A 20,495-nucleotide genomic window follows, 5' to 3' on the forward strand; every position below is an offset into this window, starting at 1 on the left:
ATTTCTTGTCTTCTTTGCCACAGCAGATGTCTGCAGACTGTAATCGTGTTGACCCGTCAAACCCTCCTCTGCTTGGTGGGCAGGAGCAAGTCGAAAGACCCGTCCGAGAACCCTATAGCGGGAACCCACCAGGCCTCTCCTTCCGCTCAGATCAAGATACTGACCGCATTCCAGCTCGGGCTCAGGACGTCGTAGGTAATCGTCTGGTGATCATCCGTAGCCAGCCCATACCCCTTAAACTCCCCCTCCGAGTTCGCCAGCGCCTCGTAGAACCGCGCCGCCGCCACCTTGATCTTCTGCGCCCGGTCCCCTTCCTTGTACTTGTAGACGTGGTACTTGGACGCCGCGTAAATAATCAGGGACTCCTTGTCGCCCGGCTTGAAAGACAACAGGTAGGGGATGTGCGACGCCAGCAGCCAGTCCTGCGGGTGGTTCATCGGCAGCGCCGCGACGAGGTCCGACTCTTTGTAGCCGAGCAGCTCGTCGATGGTCGTGGGCGGCGGCTGGTACAGCGCGGGCGGCTTGTTGACGACGAAGGCCTGGTAGTAGTTTTGCAGGTAGTTGACCGACGTGTGCTGCGGGGACGCAATGTGGATGCACATGGTGACGCAGTCGACGAGGGCGTCGAAGGATTCGAGTTGGGGGAACGTAGGGAGGTCCGCCCCTTGCTCCTCGACGGGCGCCCGCATCTCGCGCGACCAGGCCTGCACCCAATCGTCGGCCCGCACCGCCTGGTTCGCGGCGGCGGTGTCGGTGCCGTACTTGATCACCAGCATGTCCTGGACATACTGGCGGATCTTGTACCACATGCCGTGGATGCAGCGCGCCCAGGCGTAGTTGTGATATTTGGGGTCGTCGTAGAGCTGGTTGCCTGTCGGGAAGCCGCGGCTCTTGAGGTCCGTGGGGATGTAGCTGCCCTCGAAGTCGTAGGCCTTGTACTCCGACCGGAGGAACTGGTAGACGTTCTGGGGCGGCATGCCCATGATGGGCGCGATGACGCTGGGGACGAGAACGTTCCGGGCGGCGGCGTTCAGCGACAGGGTCTTGAGCCAGTGCGGGTACAAGAGTTGGTACACGTCGTGGTCCTGGGGAAGGGTCCGGTTCGCGGCCACGATGACGGCCTCCTCGACCAAGTGGGTGCGACAGAGATGAACTGTGATGTTGTGTTGAATCCAGTCGCTGGCTTGAACACAGGTCTTGGCTGGAGATGACGACGATTAGTTTGGTTTGGAAAGGGGGTCTGATGTTAGGGGGAGAGAGAGAGAGAGAGAGCGGTTCTTTCAAGTACTTACCGTATCGCCATGGCCAGTCATGCCTCTGCTCCTCTACGGTCAGCTCCTGGTTATAGATGAAGACCCGCCCGTCGGTATTTTTGACACTGTCGATGAGGATAGCTAGAGGCTCAAGCGTGCCACTGTCTGTCAGGTTAAAGAGGCAGACCGAGGCAAGGGAATACCGGAATCCCGCCGGCACGTCACCGCCCCCGTAGGCACAGCGGAGTTCTTGAGTCCCGGCAGCCGTGCGAAAGTAAGAGTAGTCTTGAACGTAGAGGGAGCCGGGCGAATTCTGTAGCCTCTCGCTGATCTTGGCCTTCATCCGGCTGTCTCGCGGGTGGATCGCGGCGTCGATAAAGGTCTGGGGCCAATTCCCGGCTTGCCTGATGGTGGTCGGGTTGGTGCCCGTGAAGTACTGCTGGGCGAAGCGGGCGTCCGAGTACCAGTCCGGCAGATTCCCGATGTTGGGCAGGTCAAAGATGTCCTTCTGGTACCAGAACTTGCTGGACTCGTAGTTGTTGTACTCCTCGACCTCGGCCAAGGTGGTTCCCTGATCCGGGCGGCCCATGCTGCCGTACGCAACGTAGGCCGCTTCATGGCCAAGCTTGGCCTTGGCTTGGTCGATAAAGTTATCGGGGATGAGGCCCGGGAGCAGGATGGTCAGCTGCGCCAGGCGCAAGGCGCTGAAGATGTCGTCCTTGTCCAGTTTTGAGCCTTGCTCCTTTGCACCAGCAGAATCTTTGGGCTCGAGCTGGTTGGCGCCGAGGTTCAGGTGGGGAGGATAGTTGTCCGAAACCGGGTCGGTAAAGACGAAGAACATTTTCTTCTGGTTGGGGGTCAGTGGCGATGGCATCGTCGGCTCGAAGTTGGCCGTGTCCATGAAGGCTCCATACCTGTTTTCTCGTGTCAACATGTATTTAAGGAGATAGTGGCCGGCAGACTGCCTATGCACCAAACCAATAAGAAAACTTACTTCCTCTCAATGAGTTCGTAGACCTTGGTGATCGCAAGCTGAGTCCCACGATATGTCCCCTCCTTCAAGGGCTTGGGGCGATTCTCAGCCAGCCTGGCCTTTTCGAGCAGGACCTCCGGGTTGTCGTCGACGGCGGACCGTTCTTCCGCCGTTAGTTCGGGCAGCTTTTTAGGCAAAAGTTTCTCGTTGGTGAGCTCGGCGATGAAAACGCCAGTGTCAAAGGCCGGAATGGGGACCTTTTCGACATCGGCTGGCCAGTCTCCCTCGGTCGGCTTTCGCACAACCACGGGCCCTGACGGGTTCGTGACGACGGCGGAGCCTGGGTTCAGGACGATGGGGATGACTTGGGCAGCCATACTGTCATGTGCTGAGGATTAGGGAATCAAGTATGGGTTCTGGATCAATGGACTGTGGATTTGAGGAGATGGTCAGGGAGATTGGTTCTGCAGGTGGTACGAAGGCAAGCCTTTTATACTGTAAGACGACCTTGTTCCTTGACGTTCTTTGCAAGAAGACCTGAAGCGTTGGGCTCCAACTGAGATGATATATCGCACAGGTGCTGAGAAAATGTTCCGCGACCGTTTCAGCTGTCGGAATTCACATCGTGGCTTGCTTAGTGGTGTCTTGATTTCTGCCGCGACACGAGGGCGGCTCATAGTCATTGAGGCCTTCATTCTTGAATCGAATGATTCGCGCATCGTGGCCAACGATCTAGACCTGCTATATACGAAAAGTGGTAGGCGCTGTTTCAGCCCTATGGTGTTGCCATGGCGTCGGGTCGCAGAAGGAATCTGGCCCACAGATCACCCATATTCAACCCAGTTCCCTCATGGCTCGTAGCTGAACATCATGCACCGTAAGCATGTCCCGCATGTGGCTGAACTGCACTTCACCGGCAATCAAGCGGTGTAGGCCTCCATGGCTTTGAGCAGTGTCTTAGAGACAGCCAGCTTGACCTGGATAGCTACACCTTGGTGGCGCTCAACGTGCGGGATCTCATCGCGGGGTTGGTTCTAGATCTGCGATGCCATTAAAAGAAAATGGCAGATACACGTATGGGGGCTGTATGGCTTTTTGATATCATTCACCGCCAAACAGACCTTTGATAATTCGACCTCATGTCATTGGCTGAATGGCTCAACGCATGCGCATGACGAGAAGCTGTTATCCGGTACGTGGCCATGCCGGAACCCTGGCCGTTGAATGCGCGGAGATCAAGGGGCGTAGCCCTAAGGCCATCATGAGATATCATTTTGACGCGGAATGCCACTGCACATGAAACGACGGCCAACTTGGCGATTGGTTGCGATTGCTTTCTTCTCAACCCACGCAATACACATCGACTGGTCGCTAGTACGAAAAGAAGCCCGCTCCCACGTCCACCACGTCAAGCCTGTCGTTAGCCACCCGCATGACCTTTCCGGACAAGTCGTCTTCCACAGCCTTCGGGCGATACAGAGTAGACCAAGTAATGTATTCACGGTACCCGTTAGGTAAGTTTGAGGTAGCCCGACTTTTTCTTTTCATTCCGAAGCCCGCATCAACGGGGCCTTGAACCTCCATCAAGTGGCACCAAGTCGCTGTGATGTGATACAATAGAGATACACTGGGGCGCCGAAAAAGATATCGCGCCCTTTCCCAAAACCAAGTCCAGCCCCTCCCAAACTCCTTTTCGCTTTTTTTTTTTTTTTTTCAAAAGGACCAAGGCAATGAGCGACCAAATACACACCCCTAGCAAGACACAAGACATGTAAGAAAAAGACCGTGACGACAGCACCGCTCACGTCTCAATCTCCGATAACTCATCATCCATGAACAGCTTCGGCACCCGCATATGCAGCAGCCCATCCTTGACTTCCGTGGTGACGTGGCCCTGATCGACATCGACGTGGAAGCTGAACGCACGAGCAAAGGCGCAGTCGCGGCGCTCCCGCATCAGGAAGTGGAAAGGGTGCTTCCAGCCGGTACTGCTGCTCGCGTCGCTGTTGTTCTCGTTATTGTTACTGGTAAAGGCGAACATGGAGCTCCTCCTCTTGTGAAAGCTGCCGCTGTTGTTGTTGTTGCTGTTGATTTTGTTGATGTTGCCGTTCCCGCCACCAAACGCTCCGAAGCTCCCGCTCCGCTTGAACTTGTTGTCCTGCCTCTGCAACTGCCCGACATCGGACGCCGTCCGGTCCTCGGGGTGGTACCGGTAGTGGTGGTGCCACTGCTGCGTGCACTGCCGGCAGTTGTCGTCGTGCGACCAGACCCGCGTCAGCTTGCCGCCGTCCTCGGCCTCCTCCTCCTCCTCGACCGTCTCGGGCGGGCGCTGGGCGTCGGCCTCTACTAACAAAACGCGCGAGTTGGCCCAGTTGAGCCGGATGTCGTCCGTCACGACGCCCGGGAGCTCCACGTCGATGAAGTAGGCGTCGTCGCTCTCGCGGATGTCGGTGCAGGGGCTCCGGACCTCGGCGGTGGTGCTGGTGCTCAGGGCGGCGCGGGGGTGCATGAGGTCTTGGAAGAGGTGGTTTACCTTCTGGCCCGCGGACGAGAGGAAGGGCATGTTGCTTTGGTGTTGTTGGTGACGAGTATGGGAGTGGGGTGGTTCGGGGAACGTCTCGGGGACGCCTGTGACTGAGTAGTGGTGCGGCAGTAGTGATACCATGAAGAAGACTGACATAATCTGTCCGAACTCATAAAGTTTGGGGCCGATGTCTGTGTGTTCCAAAGACCAAGAAGCTAGCTTTGACAGAAAAGACGGAGAGTCCGTGTAAGTGAAGGATCAAGAGAATCATGTCATAGGGTGGTGGTCAGGCCTCCTACAAATTTATTGGCCGTCATCTCCCCGAGTCCGGGGTCACACTGGGGTAGCAGTCAGTACCATGTGAAAAATATGGAGGACATATTTCAGGATTTCCTCCCTCTCACCCCCGCCACCCCTCGTAACCGGAACCGCGATCCATGGCGAGCTATTGGATGGCAGATGGGCATGGGTCGTTCTTATCATTCTCACTGTGCAGTTGTCTCGTTTACTCGTTTGCTCTGTTGTCAGTTGTCGGAAGAGTCTCGTGATGGTAGGTTGGGGATGGGTTCGAATGGCCTGACCAGGATCCGGGAGTGGCACGATGGCCTCCCCGCTCAAAATCCTCAACAGGGTTGGTGTGGCCGGACGCCGCCGCGCGCGGGAAGATCCCGGTTGGGCGCAGCTGCCAGCACGTCAAACTCGTCTCCTCATCTGGTAGTGCAGTGCAGTGACATCTTATGTACGTGCCGTCCTCGTCATTCTCTTTCAGCCCAATCTATCGTAGATATGGTAACATTTAATTCGATAGTGGTTGCGCTGACTGATGTCAAGATTGCGGCGATCAGGGTCTGCCAAGTCGTTTGTGCGGTGGTAACCGGTGCCTGCTTATTTCCGCTTGTGGTTCATGCATGCATATGCAGGCTGGGTCGGCATGGCGCAGCTCCCCTTCCCTCCTACCCTACCCTACAGTACATAAACCAAACGTGTTCAAGTCTATCTGCCAAAAACCAACACGAACAACTTGGGAAACGAATAAGCAACACAGCCTCAGCATTGGATGAGCCTCGATACCATGTCCCTTATGTGGTCTTCTTGAGTGATATTGCGCCCGTTTGCATCTCACGGCCTCTCTCTCGGCAGATCTAGCCGAAGCGGCCGAGTCAGTGTCAGACAGCGACTCCACCGCTCGATCGTGGAACGGGTCTGGCAGACCGTCTTGACGTCCGAATAAGGTTTCAAAGGGGAAGAATAATGCTGGTACGATAATGAACAGACCTGGGAAGTGGAGAAGCAAAGAGATAAAGAAACAAGCCTGCTGTCGCTATTCGCCGAGATATGGGCGAGGCCATTCGGGCACATGCCGGGGTAGCGGCGTGTCAGCTGTGCCGCATCAGATTGGACGGCGAGAGAGTTGGCTCCGATTCGTTCGTCTTGCGGCAGTCCCGAGGGTAGGACATATTTGCTGTATCTACAGTACCTATACACGCGAGATTCTACATTTGATTGTACGTCAAAGACAAAATAGTCCTGTCGCTTTTTCGGGCGTTGCCGCTCAGTCACGGAGTAATGTGAGGAACGTTCTACGTGTATCTGGAAAATTTGAGGTTCATTCATCATTATCTAAAATCATTACTTGGGGGTGGCCACCACCATTTCAATTAAAGTCCGGCGGATACTTCTGTTCGACGCACTGCGGATACGTCCAGTATATCAAGCCCGTTATCAGGAAGTTGAGCATGCGCCGCCGCAGTGGTATCTCGGGCATGTAGTGTTTGGTTATATTATACTCGAACATGAGGAGGACGTTGCCGATGCAGTTCAGCAGTCGGAACAGCCTAGGTAGCAGAAGTCAGTATCAAGTAAGGCGCAAAGGATTATCTATCTTCTTTTGGCAAAGTGGATACAAAGGGAGAGCCACGGAGAGAACTCACATGTTTATCGTGAAAAACACCAGTGCCGCAATGGTAGCGGCTCGTATCGGACTGCGAAGATGTATGTCTAGGTCCTTGGCCACCATGTAGAGGGGCGGTATCCATAAGCCGAGGATCGTGAGCTCGACCAGCGCGACCCAGTGATACGTCCTCACGTAGTTGCCCCGGAGCACGAGGAAGGCCATACACACCCACAGCAAAACGAAGTTGATCTGGAAAATCCAAAAATCGTCAGTAACACGTTTCCAATCCGGGAGAGGACGAGGACTTGGGGACATACCACGGCCGGCACAAACACCACCAAGTCCTGCCGGAAGTACGCCAGGCTCAGCGCCCCCGCCACCACGCCCACGGAGAACTGCGCGAAGCCCAGCAGCAGGAAGCACCACAGCACGCGGTAGTAGCGCTCGTAGCACGCGCCGTGGAATTGCTCGCTGGCCCAGCTGTGGGTGCCGCCGACGACGGGCCAGCCGCACCAGCGGCAGATCCAGGCGCGCCCGGCGTTGGCGAGCACGACGGCGTCGCCCACGTGCAGGTCGTGGTTCTGCACGCTGCAGCGGAAGCACTTGGACGCCAGCGGGTGCGACCCCGGCTGCAGGATCAGCGCGGGCGTCGTCTCGTTGGCCTCGTCGTCGGGCATGTAGTGGCACACCTGGCAGACGCCCGCGAACTGGCTGGCGAGCGCCTGGGGCCCGCCGAAGAGCTCGCGCACGAAGTCCGGGGTGAGCAGGTCGTGGTAGAAGCGGCAGGTGCGGCGCAGGCGCTCGACGTCGCCGAAGCGCAGCTGGTCGATGATCATGTAGTGCAGCTCGAGCGGCAGGGCCATGAGGCGGCTGGGTGCGTTGGGGTCCGCGGCGGCGCCGTTGGCGGCCTCCCACTTCTCGCGCATGCGGTCGGCGATGGACTCGAGCGGCACGATGGCGCTGCGGAGCAGGGGCGAGCCGGGCGGCGGCGGGACCAGGTTGCCATCCTCGTCGTAGATGGGCGAGGGGACGCGGTGCAGGCCCTCGACGCCGCGGCGCACCAGGAACTCGAGGCCGCTGGTGGGCGTGATGGAGTTGAGCGAGTTGCGCTTCTCGATGACGCGCAGCTGGTCCCGGAGCTCGACGCGCAAAGAGTCCCGCTTGTCGCCGGGCTTGGACTTCCACGAGGCCCGCCGCTCGCTCTTGAGCGAGGTCGGGCGCGAGAGGCGGAAGGGGCGGCCATCGTCGTAGTCCATTTCTGTCCTGTCCTGATGTGGATGTGGATGTGGATGGGGAAATGGATATGGGAAATGGATCACTTAGCGACAGCGACGAGCTACCGCGAATTGTCGACAATTCGATCCCCCGTCTCAAATGCGGTTTTTGGTTGTTTAGGGGATGGGCAGATAGTTAAATGATGGTTTTGTTACCAACCGATTGGTCACGGGGGAGGAGAGTGTGGGACACTTTGCGGAGGGTTCTAATGCAGGCCAGGGAGATTTAAAATTTGAACGGGCTAGGTAGGTTACCATCGCATCGCATGTAACACCATCGCCTCGTTGCGGGTGGTGGTGGTGGTGCTGGTGGTGGGTGGATGGCACAGGGTGTTGGGGCTTTTTTTCTTTTCTTCTTTCCTTTCCCCTGGCAGCTGAACGGCGCCCCCGTGAAACTCCAGATGTAAGAGTGCAAGGGGTGGGGTCGTTGAAACGGGATCGGCAGGACGTTAGAGACGCGATCGTAATTTAGGACGTTGTTGTTTCGATGGCCGCCCTGTCTAGCTGTTCATCTGCTTGTCTTGTCTTGGGAATTGATTCACGTTGACGTTGCGTTTACCACCTGGCCTCGAGGCGACGACGACGACGACGACATGTGAAGTGTTATGTTTCTCATCTTCATCCGTTGCCTTGTCGTTTAGTCGGTCAGGTGATGCCTGGTGCCACGTTTCAGAATACGACCCCGCCATCAGCTCGGGTTTAGGTAGGATTGCTGGTAGGTGGTGGTAGTAGGATATTCGTTTCGCCGCGGTGAATCCCTCTCCAACCTGGTAAGTGTCCATTATTGCGACGAAATCACCAGCTGAAGATCCGTTTCAATTGGCTCAAGCAGGGAGGTGAAGGCCGGTCCCTCACCGACACATCACTTTATACCTATCAGCCAACTTATTCATGTCGAATGCTTTGCGAGGAAACGAACGACCTGCCATCTCAAGGTCGTGATGCTTAGTCATTTGACCGGGATGCTTCATCTCTAACATGGCTAGCTCCAATGGCAGCCTCATTTAGCCCCCCCGCCCCCTGCAAGCAAGACGCACGTGCAAATGACCGTGCCGATATATCGGGGGGCTGGAGCTGAACAGCTTCAGCTGTCCCGGGAGAACACCGCTTGGCACTAATAGCGTCTCTGCCGGATACTTACTAGAAGCACTCGGCATGCCAGGAACAGCACGCCGGCCTCGATAGATATAGCCCGGTGGATGCGGCTTACAGCTCGGTCGCCTTGGATGGCCTTGCCTGGAAATGAGCTATAGGACAAGCTCTCGCCCGACACTGCAGTCGAGCTGCGCCATCTCACTCCTATCTGCTTCGTATAAGGTCCCTCAACGTGCTTCGTCTACAGTAGTCTCTATACCTACATGTACTCAGAAGCTTTTATATGACAGGAATCCAATCTCCCGTCAAGGTATATCTCGGCAATGCCTATCTTGCCAAGTTTCCGGGCGTTTGCTTGAGTTTGTGGTCCATTCTCTAGAACGAGTCGGTCCGAACCCGTAAAAGTCAATTCGGAAGCTTTGGTCTGCTAGATCGATCGGCACTCGTGGTGAAGGTATACTCATGACTGATACATCGAGGATGTTGTCATACGATACAGGTTGGTCTAGACCAGGGGTGGGTTGAGGGATAGTTTGCGATTCTGGAATGGCGTTTTAGGCTTCCTCTCATAGAAGAGGAAGATATGGTTGACACGTTATAAGGGTTGACACTTGATGGAATCGTTCTATATGAGATCGAAAAGCAGTACATAAAGGGCTCATATCCCGATAATGAATGAATCCTTCCATCTCCTTGTCTCATAAGCTCTTGCAGTATCACCTTGAAGCAGAACAGACAGCAGACAGTAGCCGCAACCAGCAGACACAATGAAGTACCAAGCGACCCTCTCCATCCTCGCAGGGACGGCCGTCATGGCTGCTGCTGCAAACCAGGACGTCGCCCCCTTGGATGCCAACGGGAAGCCCTTCCCCGCCGTCTGGGTCCAGGTCGCCGCGACCTCGTACTACTGCTACGACGACAACTGCGCCCGGGCCGTGACGGGCACCCGCACCGCCACCGACGTGCCGAACCAGTCCGTCCGCATGGCCGACTGCTCCGCCTATATGCAAACCACCGTGACTCCCCCACCGACGTAAGACGCCCCTTCTGTATCTCTTACACCCGCCCACTCGGCCCGCGATATGCTAACCATACGGGATGTAGGACCACGACCACCACCGTCACGGTCGCGGCCGCTGCGCAGAACAAGCGAGTCGCCGCCACGGCCGCGGTTCGCGGAGCTCCCCGGCGATGCAGGCCCGGGATCCTCCGGCCACGATCCCCACCTACGCGAGCTTCTGCACCGAGTCGTACCCCGGGGCCACGCCGCACTACTCCTCGGCTTGTAACTGTGAGATCTGCCCCGTTTCCCTGCTCTTTGTGATAAATATGGCCACGCATGTACATAAGGAGACATGCTGACTCGACACATCCTCCCACAGGCTGGTCCATCACCGCGAGCACCACGACCCTCCCCCGAGCACCGTAACCTCCACCGCGACCGCGACCGTCACGCCCGCCTGCACGAACCCGCAGACGTGCGGCTCCTTCCAGACGAACCTCTGCCCCGGCAGCTCGACCCAGCTCTGCTACTGCGTCAAGGACACCTTGGGCGTGCCGATGTGCGTCCAACTCGGCGTCACCCAGTCCTGCTCGAGCTTCACAAAGTGCGCCTCCAACGCGGACTGCACGGGCGGCACCGCGTGCAGCACCGACTGGTGCTGCGGGTACGGCATCTGCATGGCCATCACGACGCCGGCGTCGTGCCTGAACGAGCTGAATGTGCGCAGCATCTTTGCGGCGCGGAGGCAGCGGGCGCGTGATGCCATTGCTGTTGCTGCCGCCGAAGAAGATGAGGATGAGGGTGAAGTCGCTCCTGCTGCTGCCAATGTCGAGCCCGCCGCCGTCTCCGTCCTCATGTGCCCCTACGGACCCTGCGGCGCCACCACCGTCACCGCCAGCACTATTCCCGCCCCTTTTGCTGCGCGCGGAAGATGAGGTGACGCTGTCACCGCCGTCGAGGCCGCGGCCATTTCTATTACCACGTCCGTCATCACGTGCCCCCATGGGATTTGTGACACCACCACCGCGACGATGGCCAAAGCCAAATAAATGGGTATCTTGCATGTTCAGAGGGGGTGAAGAGGAAGAGGAAGGGGAATGCCAGGACGAGGGGCGCAACTGGTTGAGTGAGTACACCATAGCAGATTGAAGAGAAATAGGGGTGGACTCAGGGGTTTGATTAATGAATTAATGGGAAGGGGCTTGTATATCGTCAAGTGGCACTTGAAGATGTAGGCAAGATGTAGGCAGAATGAAAAACGCAGAGCAGTATATAGATACGTGGGTAATGTGTAACGCAATACGGATCTTGCACAAGCACATACTCACATGCGTATCACCGCCAACATATCGCGATGCTGTGCTTTGTGGCCATAGACTAACCAAGTTATGGCCTGGGTGCTAAGATAAGCTGTGAAAGTCCGGCGTTGGCCAAGATGAAACGCCCGATGAAGGCGATCCCCAATTTCGCCTGAATCCAGATGTGTCCGATGTGATTCTCATGAATCTATGTCGTCATTTAACAATATTCGAGGTTGGGCGTGGTCCGATTGATCTGAAGCGAAGCGGGAATAGGTTGAACTGGCAGGTCCTGTGACGAGAACATCGGTGAGGTAGTAACGTTGCCAATCGCCAATACATGTGAAGGTCCGAAACCGCTGAGATAGGTAAGCATAAGTGTAGATATATTCAGAAAAGTGCAATAGAAGGATCGAATTGCATGCATCACGAGGAAACAGACGCAGGAAAACACAAGAATAAAAGGGCCAAAAGTTACAACACTCGGTCCCATGGCAGCTGAATGTCGTCGTAAATTGATCATGGTGTTGGTATTCCCAACCGGCTTTCTCCTATACATGAAGTTCTTATAAAACCTTTTCGCCAGTGCAAGTAAGGGAAATCTAAGAGCCACCCGGACCTCCAAGCAAGGCAAATCTTCTGACGATACTGGGCCCATATTCTTGGTACTGTCGCGTGAATGTTAGTAAATGGCCACCAGAACACATGGATGGAGCAACTAACCTCGGCCTTCGTGTGGCAGTACGAGCGGAACTCAGGCGTCTGTCCCAGCAAGCTGCCTCCGAACCAGGGACCGTGTCGTTGACGCTTGTGTGTAATGACCTGCACTTCCAAACCGCCACTCCGCGCGCCACCACTGCGAACCTCACTGGCACGAATGCGGGCATCGACCAGGTGCTTGATGTCTCGTTGTAATCGGCGACCAAAGTCCTTGTAGAGGGTGCTGCCACCGGACAGCACAATGTTCTTGTAGAGACCCCGACGAACATCGATGGGGCTCTGCTGGATGACCGTGTCCACGACCACGGGCAGGGGAGTCAGGAAATCGGACGAGTAGATCTCGGGGTTGAAGAAGATCTCGGGCGCCAAGAAACGCTCGTAGCCGACATCAACCGTCACCTCGCGGCCACCGGGCTGTCTGACGGTGTGCTTGGCGAACTTGGTCGGGTCGCGGTCGTACCGGGAGAACTCCTTGACGATGTCGGGGCAGACGTAGCAGTGCTCCTCCTTGATCTCCTGTGCCGTCTTCAGGGAGCTGTCGGCCTCGCCTCGGTCGCGGAGCAGGGATTGGACGAAGTAGGTGATGTCTCGACCGGCGATGGGGATGGACTTTATCGAGGAACCAATGACATAACCCTCGGCGACGGGGATGACGTGGGTGACACCATCGCCAGAGTCGATGACGGTACCGGTGAGGGAGCGATCCGACACCTTTGCTGACGTCCACGAGGCAGCAAGCGCCAGGACGGCCTGGACGGCAATGTAGAGACCGGCGCAGTTGAAGGATTCGAAGAAGATCTCGGCCGTGTTTTCTCGGTTCTCGGGAGGGTTCAGAGGCTGTGGGGCGGATTGTCAGTACCGCGGTCAGGGGCGACTTGTTCGAGCATCTGCCAATCTGCTAGCACTCGGGACAGAATGAGGGCTCAACTTACAGGCTCCGTCAGCAGGAAGTAGTGGTCCTCAGGCTCGACTCGCAGGTATTTGAAGATGGAGTTCGACCAAAAGCGCTCCATGTGATCCTGTCCTGGCATCAGTTGTCTGTTCCAGCCCGTTCGTTCGTTCTCAAGGAGCCCATACCCAGTTTTCTATTTGACCGTGACGGATGGGGTAGTGCAGTCCGTATCCTGGGCGCAGTCTGGTTCAGTAATCGTCCTCGTCTTTGTTCTCAATTGACTGTTGATTCTTGGCTCTTACCTGGTCCTCCCGAGGCCGCGATGGCCTCATCGCCGATGAAGAAGTCGAGATCCTCGGTTCCTCGCTTGCCCGACAGATGGCCAGAGGGGCCGGCGCCTCCAGTCAGGAAAGTGGGCTTGTTCGCAACGGCTGGTCGACCAGAGCCTGTACCACCGCCGCCTCCTCCGGCACTTTTCGTCGCGATGGCGGTCGGGAAGACGAAGGAGGGAGAGTCGTTACCGGCGAAACCTAGAGACGCCCAGGGCGCAAGGTAAGCAAGGGGATCACGCGCGAGGAAGTGGTCGGATGAGAGAGGATTTCGTACCAAGCTTCGAAAAGCCCGTACCGCTATTGTTCGAAAATCAAGTCAGCACAACACACGGGATTCCAGCTTGGCCGCTGTCGGGATTGCGGGGTTGGGGGAGGTGAAGGTCGAACGTACTTGTCCATGACAACGGCCGGCGTTTGGTTCGCCATCTTGAAGGAGAATACAGCGCTCGGCGATTAAGTGGCAATTGTAGAGGGATTGGGTGTTGAGCGCGGAGAGCTGGTCGACTTTTGGGGAGGGATAGTTGGGAAGCTGGCGTCGTGGTGCTCTCCCAACACTGGGAATAATTACGTTGCCTATCACCAGAGTTGCAGGGAGCAGCACGCAGCTCGACGTTTGGGCTGTGATGTAGGGGGTTGTGGCGGTGCCATGCTCAGGCAGCGGGACCCGTGCTGGAATCGATGTGGCTGGTGATCTAGTGGGGTTAATTCCTCGGGGGGTCGGGGGCCAGAGCCTGAGAGCTGCACTGAGCTGCTGCTGGTGGTTGCTGCAGGCTGCAGGCTGCAGGCTGCTGCTGTCCAAACCAAAGAGCTGGGAACTGGGATCAACTGATGCTCTCTGCCCCACCACGATCAACTGGGCTTAAGTAATGGGAAGTCAATTGCTGTGCATCCTGACAACTGCAGGTGGGCGCGTGTGATATATCGTTGAAGCTCAATGAATGCAAGCAGAGCAGGCAACGATACAGCTAGCTTTCGCATCATGACCATACATCATCACATGTGAGTTTACGAATTTGTCTACTGAGACATGGCCATCAGAGCCCAGGAGCGTCACAACGTAAATCGCAAGTAGTAACACCTTTTGTTCGTCAGGTAGTGAAACAATTCTGGTACATGGTGAATATCGTGGAGAGTATTGTAGAAACACCCAAGTAAGGCAGGCACTACATTCAACACCCACTTCACCGAAAGCGAGATTAAGGAAGGAAGCCACGCCCGACTGACTTGGATTTGAAATCATCCACCCCAGGCCGAGCAGTGAAGCCATCCCATTTTGTGCTGAACCTCTGCCAACCTCTGTTCTTCCTCCATCATCAACTCCATCTCGGAGTTGGCCCATATCGTTATATCCACTGGGCATCATCCAACACAGCATTTCTAGTCATTGACGCCTTTACACTGCATCATTCATAGAGGTCTCGTCTCCTCCAGTGCATGGTTCGCACCATTGACTCCTCCAAATTCAACTCACCTCGCTTCTTCCGCGAGTCAACGGGCGACGATATCCGGCACCGCTGCAGCTCCGGTCTTTGTTGTCCATCTTCGACGAAAGGGGCCAGTTGAGCGAGCTGCTTTCTAGCCTTGATACAACACTGTACCGCCAGGGACCCGTTGCCGACGGCCTTTGACCCGCGCGTCTCAAGTCTAGTGCCATTACTACCTGCAGCTCTGCTCTGGTGTTATCAGCAACTCCTTTCGCGATCCCTCGACCAAATCCCGAGCAAGACCTGGAGAGTCTGCTGCAGTAGGATCTCGCCCACCACTCCAGTCCGATTATTTTTCGGAGTAGTGGAACTTCTCAGCTGCCTTCTCTTTCGAACTTCTCGTCGTTGTTTTGGTTGACAATCCACCACGCGGGTCCCACAAACAGCCACAAATCCTCAACTCCTGCATCAACGTCACAACAGGGTCCCAAACCCAAACCGATTCAGAGCCATACACATGGTACCTTTTCTTCCAGGCCTCAAGCAGATGTGACGGAAACCCGCGACATCCCAAAACACAACACAACGCTTGGGGTTTTCCATCTCTTGACCACATAAGACGGTTTCTTGCCATTGAAAACCACAAGCCCAACGCTGGCAATCATCTCCATGTCTGGCGGCAAGCAACACCTTCCCCAGGAAGGTGGGCAAACTATCAACCATTCTTACCACTTGGGCAAGAGGAAGCTCGGGCAAGACAAGCCTGCATCTTCCCAGCCGGCTCGCTCACATCGGGTTAGTGGTCCTTCCATCATGAGCTACGACGGAGACTTTGACTTAGATCCTAACGATGAGTTCAAGACCGACATCTTCCCTGAAGGTACTGAAGTACCTGAGTGGCACAATGCCCAACCCGTCTCAGACCCAGCATTGACAGCCTGGCTGGACGGCGCAGCAGATCGGAAAGGTAGACGCTGGAAGCCGCCTGTTACCGCCATCTTCATCCATGCTGGTGCTGGTTACCATAGTACCGCCAACGAACGAATTCATCTGCAAGCTTGCAGCGAGTAAGTGACTACTGCCCTAACGTGACAGATCATGCTGACACTGGCAAACAAAGTGCTGCGCGCGCCGGCATGAAGATTCTCAAGAGCGGCTATCCGGCCACTGAAGCGGTCGAAGCAGCCATCAGAGTCCTCGAGGACAAGGAGATCACCAACGCAGGTTATGGCAGCAATCTTTCCATAGATGGTACGGTCGAGTGTGATGCTACTGTTGTTGATCACTACGGCCGAAGTGGCGCGTGTGGTGCTGTCCCCAGTAAGTAAAGAAATCGTCGATGCTCCCTGTTTCTGCATGAAGCCGGCTGACACCTCTCCCAGACATCAAGAACCCAGTCACCTTGGCCAAGATTATACTCGAAACTAGCATCGAACCCCTCTCCCTTCGACGAGTTCCTCCGAACCTTCTAGTCGGCAATGGTGCCAAAGACTTTGCTTGGGACAAGAATGTGCCCATCATACCCAACGACCTCCTCATCTCGCGCAATGCCCTGGATCGCTACAATCGCTGGAGAGAGGACCTTGAACGAGCCAAGCTGGGCGAGAAGACTCCGGAGCAGGTCAACGCACGCACCAACAAGAAGGACCAGCGAGATCACACCAACGCCATCATGACAGGAATGTGGAACGAGGGACAGCCAGACTCTCCGGGTCAGCCTAGCACGCCCTCGGAGAATGGACCCTCTTCCTCGCCTAGAAACGCCTCGAACCCTCAATCTCCCCTGCCCAGCCCTACTCGACACCTGCCGAAGGAACGCGGTGTCCTGAACTTACACCTCCTTGGTTCCCTAGCAGCACCGAAAGCCGTGGTTTCCAACCAGTCCGTGGATGCATCTGTCAGCAAGCGACCACGTTTCATAACCCATCACAGCAATACGGGCTCCCAGGACTCCGATGGCCAGGAGGACGACAGAATGGACGTGGATAAGAACCACAACTCTCCACTGCGGGAATCAACGGCATCTCTGACTGAAAATGCAGGTTTGGCAGAACAAGATCGGCCTGCCGAGCCCTCCAACAATGTCGGTGCTGAACTCCGAGATGACCTCATTACCGACACGGTGGGCGCCATAGCCATTGACCAGAACGGTTTCATGGCCGCTGCCTCTTCTTCTGGTGGCATTGGTATGAAGTTTCGTGGCCGTGTCGGCCCAGCTGCTCTTGTTGGTATCGGTACCGCTATCGTCCCTGTCAGCGAGGACGACCCTGACGGCATCACGGTGGGCGCGGTGACCAGCGGCACTGGCGAGCACATGGCCACGACTATGGCGGCCCAGAAGTGTGCTGAACGGCTCTATCACGGAACCAGACGAGGGCCTAGAGGGGTCGATGTTCCGGAAGACGACGAGAGCGCCATTCTCCAGGGGTTCGTGGTTAACGACTTCGCAGAGCACCCTGGCGTCAAGTACTCAACCAGCACTGGAGCGATCGGTGTCATGTCTGTCAAGAAGGCCCCCAGAGGCTACTACTTGTACTTTGCCCACAACACCGACAGCTTCGCTCTGGCAAGCATGAGCAGCTACGACCGCGAGCCATACTGCGTCATGAGTCGACTTCCCGAAGGCAGCTCTAGGGTCGCTCAAGGTGGGAGGAAGATTTCGGTGGATTGACGGAATCCGCCCATCTTTCTTTCCTGTCCTGTAGACTTGGTCTGAGTTCTGTCTATCCTATGATGGAAGACATTGTTCGGATTGCACTTCAACTTCGATGTGCCCCCGAAGTCCTGAAGAAGTCCCAAGGGTTTCTCTCAGAAAACTCTCTCCGATTCTTCTTCTTCGACGAAATCGTCTCGATTCCGCATTCTCGGCGTTGAACTTGATACCCTAGGATTTTGGTTGTTTGCTATCGCCCTCCTTATTCGTATACCTATTTCCTCCGGGGATGATTTTACATGGCCCAAGCACCCTCTGCAGCTACAAAAGTGTCGATAGGGCCTGTTGGGTCATGATACTGGTTGGTATTCTCGTGGCAGTCGGTCGGGGCGCCAAATGCTGGATATGACAGATGATGGACCCTCTTCCCGAGCCTCCAGATTGAGCCTGCACCAGTTCTCGGCATCGAGACCTCACTAGATAGACCCATAGAGCAGTATTCGTAGCATGAATTGTTTTTCCATTTACTCTCTTCTCTTCTACTCTCTTGCGCCCAGTGCGGTGTTAAACGAGCAAACGATGAAAATGCCATTGCTGAATCCTAGAATGCTTCCGCGTCTCCCTTAAAACGCCGAACCCTGGTAAAAAGCCCAATCCTTCCTTATCTTATGACTGACTGCTCAGCCTCTGTGGCGAATCCTACAACGCAAACGATCCAATACTACATGCTGCCACCCACCCAACTCAACTTCCAGAGTGAAAGCTTTCAAGGTACGGGGGGTACCAGTAGCACTGCCCGTCTCCTCCCTGCCGCTGACGCCGTTGACGCGCTTCTTCTTCTTCTTCTTGCGGGGCACGACGGCGGGCTTGTTGCCGTAGTTGCCGAGGGCGAGCTTGGTGCCGCAGGTGAGGCAGCCGGCGTCGCCGGGGGGCACCTCGCAGAAGATGGACAGACACACACTGCAAACAAAGCCCGTGTCGACGACGTCGCGGTGGCAGAAGCAGGCGGCGCGGAAGTCGACGCGGTCCTGGGTGGCCTGGAGCAGGTGGGCGCGGGCCTCGGCGTCGGGGAGGAAGCCGAGCATGAGGTAGGTGAGGAGTCCCCGGGGGTTCAGGCTGGCGGAGACGTAGCTGCCGCCCGTGATGAAGGCGGCTTGTTGGAGGAAGGTGGGGGAGGCGTGGGGGAGAGGGAGAGGGTGTCGATAGGGATGCGGGCGTGCGAGGCGGCGAAGACGGCGTTCATGGTGGCGATGTACTGGGCGGGTTCCGAGTCGGAGACGGAGAGGACGAGGATGCGGGCGTGCAGGGTCGGGGCTTGTTGGGCGCCGGCTACTGCGGCGGCGGCGGCGCCGGCGCTGCCGTTGTTGTTGTTGTTGTTGCCGGTGGTGTTGGCGTTGGGGTCGGTCGAGGAGGGCTTCGCGGGCGCGAAGGAGAGGGCGGTTTTGTTGATGTAGGACAGGGCCGTGGTGAGGGCGCCGGCGACGAGGGTCGTGTAGGGGGATGTCGGCCGCGTCGGTCTCGGCGATGAGGGATTGGAGGGAGGAGAGGATGGAGGACTCGATGGCGGCGAATTGGGGGTACTTGTTGGCCGAGGTCCCTAAGGGAGCGGCTGTGTTCTTGTGACTGTTTCCGTTCCCGTTCACGCCTGTCATTTCCACGTCCCCGTCTCCTCCCACACCGGCCTTCTTCTTGAACGAAGAGAGTGCATTCTTGGAACTGTTGGAGTCGCTGCTCGGGGGTTTCGGGTAGAGCCAGACGGCGCGATGGCTGTGGGCGGCCAGGATGGCGACCTGGTTGTCGTTGCCGAAGGCGAGGTGGGCGTTGACGAAGACGAGGATGTTGGCGAGGGCGGCCGAGATGGACAGGGTCGGGCCGAGGGCCTGCCAGGCGCGCGGGTTGGTGTCGAGGATGATGGTGAGGAGGGAGGGCGTCTGGCCCGTGGCCGTGACCTCGTAGTGGTCCGAGGCGTCGATGCGGTTCATCTTGAAGAGGAGGTCGTGGGAGGGGATCAAGAGACTGAAGGGTACGCAGCGCGCAAGAGGACTCAGTGACGCATCAAGAGCCTGGGATCGTCGTGCATCCGGCCCAGACTGGACATAATAGCCTGGTGGTTGTGCAAGTCGATCGCGGTGTTGCGCTTACTTCTTCAACCTCACGTTCGACTTTCGCGTAGCACGCTTTCCACCACACTGTACAACTTAACCTCTTGGTGGTTGTTGCCTGCCTGACGTCTTCTTCACCGAAAGCTCATCCTAGGTAGGACGAGAGTAGATGTTGTTTGGAATGGTCTTAGCTCTCTGCGACAAGGGAGGCCAGGCATTCGAAGCTTCGATAAATTTAGTGGACCGCTGATTGTTTTAGCGGCTTGGCCCCATCAGAAATAGGCACGTCGACGGGCTTCTTCCAGGCAAGTTGAGCTGTCTGTCTGCCTGGCGCATTCCGCGGCGGACGTGCCAAGAGCTGGAATGCAACAACGCCAACCCTTCGTGTCGCAAAAGGAAACAAACGTCTGGCTGGAAGAAACCGCCAAAACAGTTGCACCAAGCCCCTCGCGCATCTCGACACTCCAATGACAATGACAGGGCGAATCGGGCCTCAACATTCCACGCATCTGGACTCGGATGCGGGAGCGTAGGTTTGAGACAGCAGGTCTTGTCACAGCTCAGAGGGCCGTGAGGCTCTTGGCATATGGCCTTGCTTTTTTTTTTTTTCTTTTTCTTTTTGTTCTCGGTTCTCTCTGAGCTTGATCAGTTCATCTTGTAGGTGCATTCTCGCATGATTCTGTCCAGTGACCGATTCCAATATATTTGAGCTTCACAATTGAAGTCGAGGTTCATGGGATGCCCCTCCATCAAGCTTTAGGTAGAGAGGTAGAGGCGGGGCAGGATGCGTCGAAGCCAATTGGTCTGGACGGCGGACTTTCCCCGCGACGCAAAGCTCGCTGCTCATGTACTCCAACACACCTACCTGACCAGATGTTGGGATTGGAGCTGGCGCCAGCACCAGCACCAGCAATTAACCTAGTCAAAACATCGTAAGGCTGAACTGACCGGAACGTCCTCGCCGACGACGAACGACGAGACAATCAACTCACTCAGACGGGCTGTACAGACCCGGTCCAGACCCTTTTACACTTTTCTCTCTGTTCGCTTGCCCTTTC

At 56.4% G+C, this 20,495-nt stretch overlaps 8 protein-coding genes across 8 annotated transcripts; 3 read left to right on the top strand and 5 right to left on the bottom strand.

Moving 5' to 3' along the window:
- Positions 1 to 146: 146 nt before the first annotated feature.
- PG986_008641 (uncharacterized protein) lies at positions 147 to 2,603 on the bottom strand (the record flags this gene model as incomplete). Its single annotated transcript, XM_066844863.1, has 3 exons — positions 147 to 1,201; positions 1,293 to 2,167; positions 2,248 to 2,603. 3 exons carry the CDS (start codon positions 2,601 to 2,603, stop codon positions 147 to 149), a joined length of 2,286 nt encoding a protein of 761 aa, XP_066697261.1.
- A 1,424-nt stretch (positions 2,604 to 4,027) lies between these two features.
- Positions 4,028 to 4,789, bottom strand: PG986_008642 (30 kDa heat shock protein; the record flags this gene model as incomplete). The annotated part of the gene is made up of 1 exon (XM_066844864.1): positions 4,028 to 4,789. The coding sequence occupies one exon, from the start codon at positions 4,787 to 4,789 to the stop codon at positions 4,028 to 4,030; it is 762 nt and encodes a 253-aa protein (XP_066697262.1).
- A 1,615-nt stretch (positions 4,790 to 6,404) lies between these two features.
- Positions 6,405 to 7,900, bottom strand: PG986_008643 (uncharacterized protein; the record flags this gene model as incomplete). The annotated part of the gene is made up of 3 exons (XM_066844865.1): positions 6,405 to 6,585; positions 6,682 to 6,893; positions 6,962 to 7,900. 3 exons carry the CDS (start codon positions 7,898 to 7,900, stop codon positions 6,405 to 6,407), a joined length of 1,332 nt encoding a protein of 443 aa, XP_066697263.1.
- A 1,880-nt stretch (positions 7,901 to 9,780) lies between these two features.
- PG986_008644 (uncharacterized protein) lies at positions 9,781 to 10,050 on the top strand (the record flags this gene model as incomplete). Its single annotated transcript, XM_066844866.1, has 1 exon — positions 9,781 to 10,050. The coding sequence occupies one exon, from the start codon at positions 9,781 to 9,783 to the stop codon at positions 10,048 to 10,050; it is 270 nt and encodes an 89-aa protein (XP_066697264.1).
- A 45-nt stretch (positions 10,051 to 10,095) lies between these two features.
- Positions 10,096 to 10,951, top strand: PG986_008645 (uncharacterized protein; the record flags this gene model as incomplete). The annotated part of the gene is made up of 2 exons (XM_066844867.1): positions 10,096 to 10,298; positions 10,396 to 10,951. The coding sequence occupies 2 exons, from the start codon at positions 10,096 to 10,098 to the stop codon at positions 10,949 to 10,951; spliced, it is 759 nt and encodes a 252-aa protein (XP_066697265.1).
- A 965-nt stretch (positions 10,952 to 11,916) lies between these two features.
- PG986_008646 (actin-like protein 3) lies at positions 11,917 to 13,684 on the bottom strand (the record flags this gene model as incomplete). Its single annotated transcript, XM_066844868.1, has 6 exons — positions 11,917 to 11,982; positions 12,038 to 12,871; positions 12,967 to 13,053; positions 13,112 to 13,158; positions 13,229 to 13,536; positions 13,650 to 13,684. 6 exons carry the CDS (start codon positions 13,682 to 13,684, stop codon positions 11,917 to 11,919), a joined length of 1,377 nt encoding a protein of 458 aa, XP_066697266.1.
- Positions 13,685 to 15,495: 1,811 nt separating this feature from the next.
- PG986_008647 (aspartylglucosaminidase-like protein) lies at positions 15,496 to 17,353 on the top strand (the record flags this gene model as incomplete). The annotated part of the gene is made up of 3 exons (XM_066844869.1): positions 15,496 to 15,749; positions 15,803 to 16,002; positions 16,065 to 17,353. 3 exons carry the CDS (start codon positions 15,496 to 15,498, stop codon positions 17,351 to 17,353), a joined length of 1,743 nt encoding a protein of 580 aa, XP_066697267.1.
- Positions 17,354 to 18,015: 662 nt separating this feature from the next.
- PG986_008648 (uncharacterized protein) lies at positions 18,016 to 19,317 on the bottom strand (the record flags this gene model as incomplete). Its single annotated transcript, XM_066844870.1, has 1 exon — positions 18,016 to 19,317. One exon carries the CDS (start codon positions 19,315 to 19,317, stop codon positions 18,016 to 18,018), a length of 1,302 nt encoding a protein of 433 aa, XP_066697268.1.
- Between the last annotated feature and the right edge of the window lie 1,178 nt (positions 19,318 to 20,495).

The sequence above is a fragment of the Apiospora aurea genome, assembly GCF_038362705.1.
Source record: "Apiospora aurea strain CBS 24483 chromosome Unknown utg000006l_segment0_segment0, whole genome shotgun sequence".
Lineage (NCBI taxonomy): Eukaryota > Fungi > Ascomycota > Sordariomycetes > Amphisphaeriales > Apiosporaceae > Apiospora > Apiospora aurea.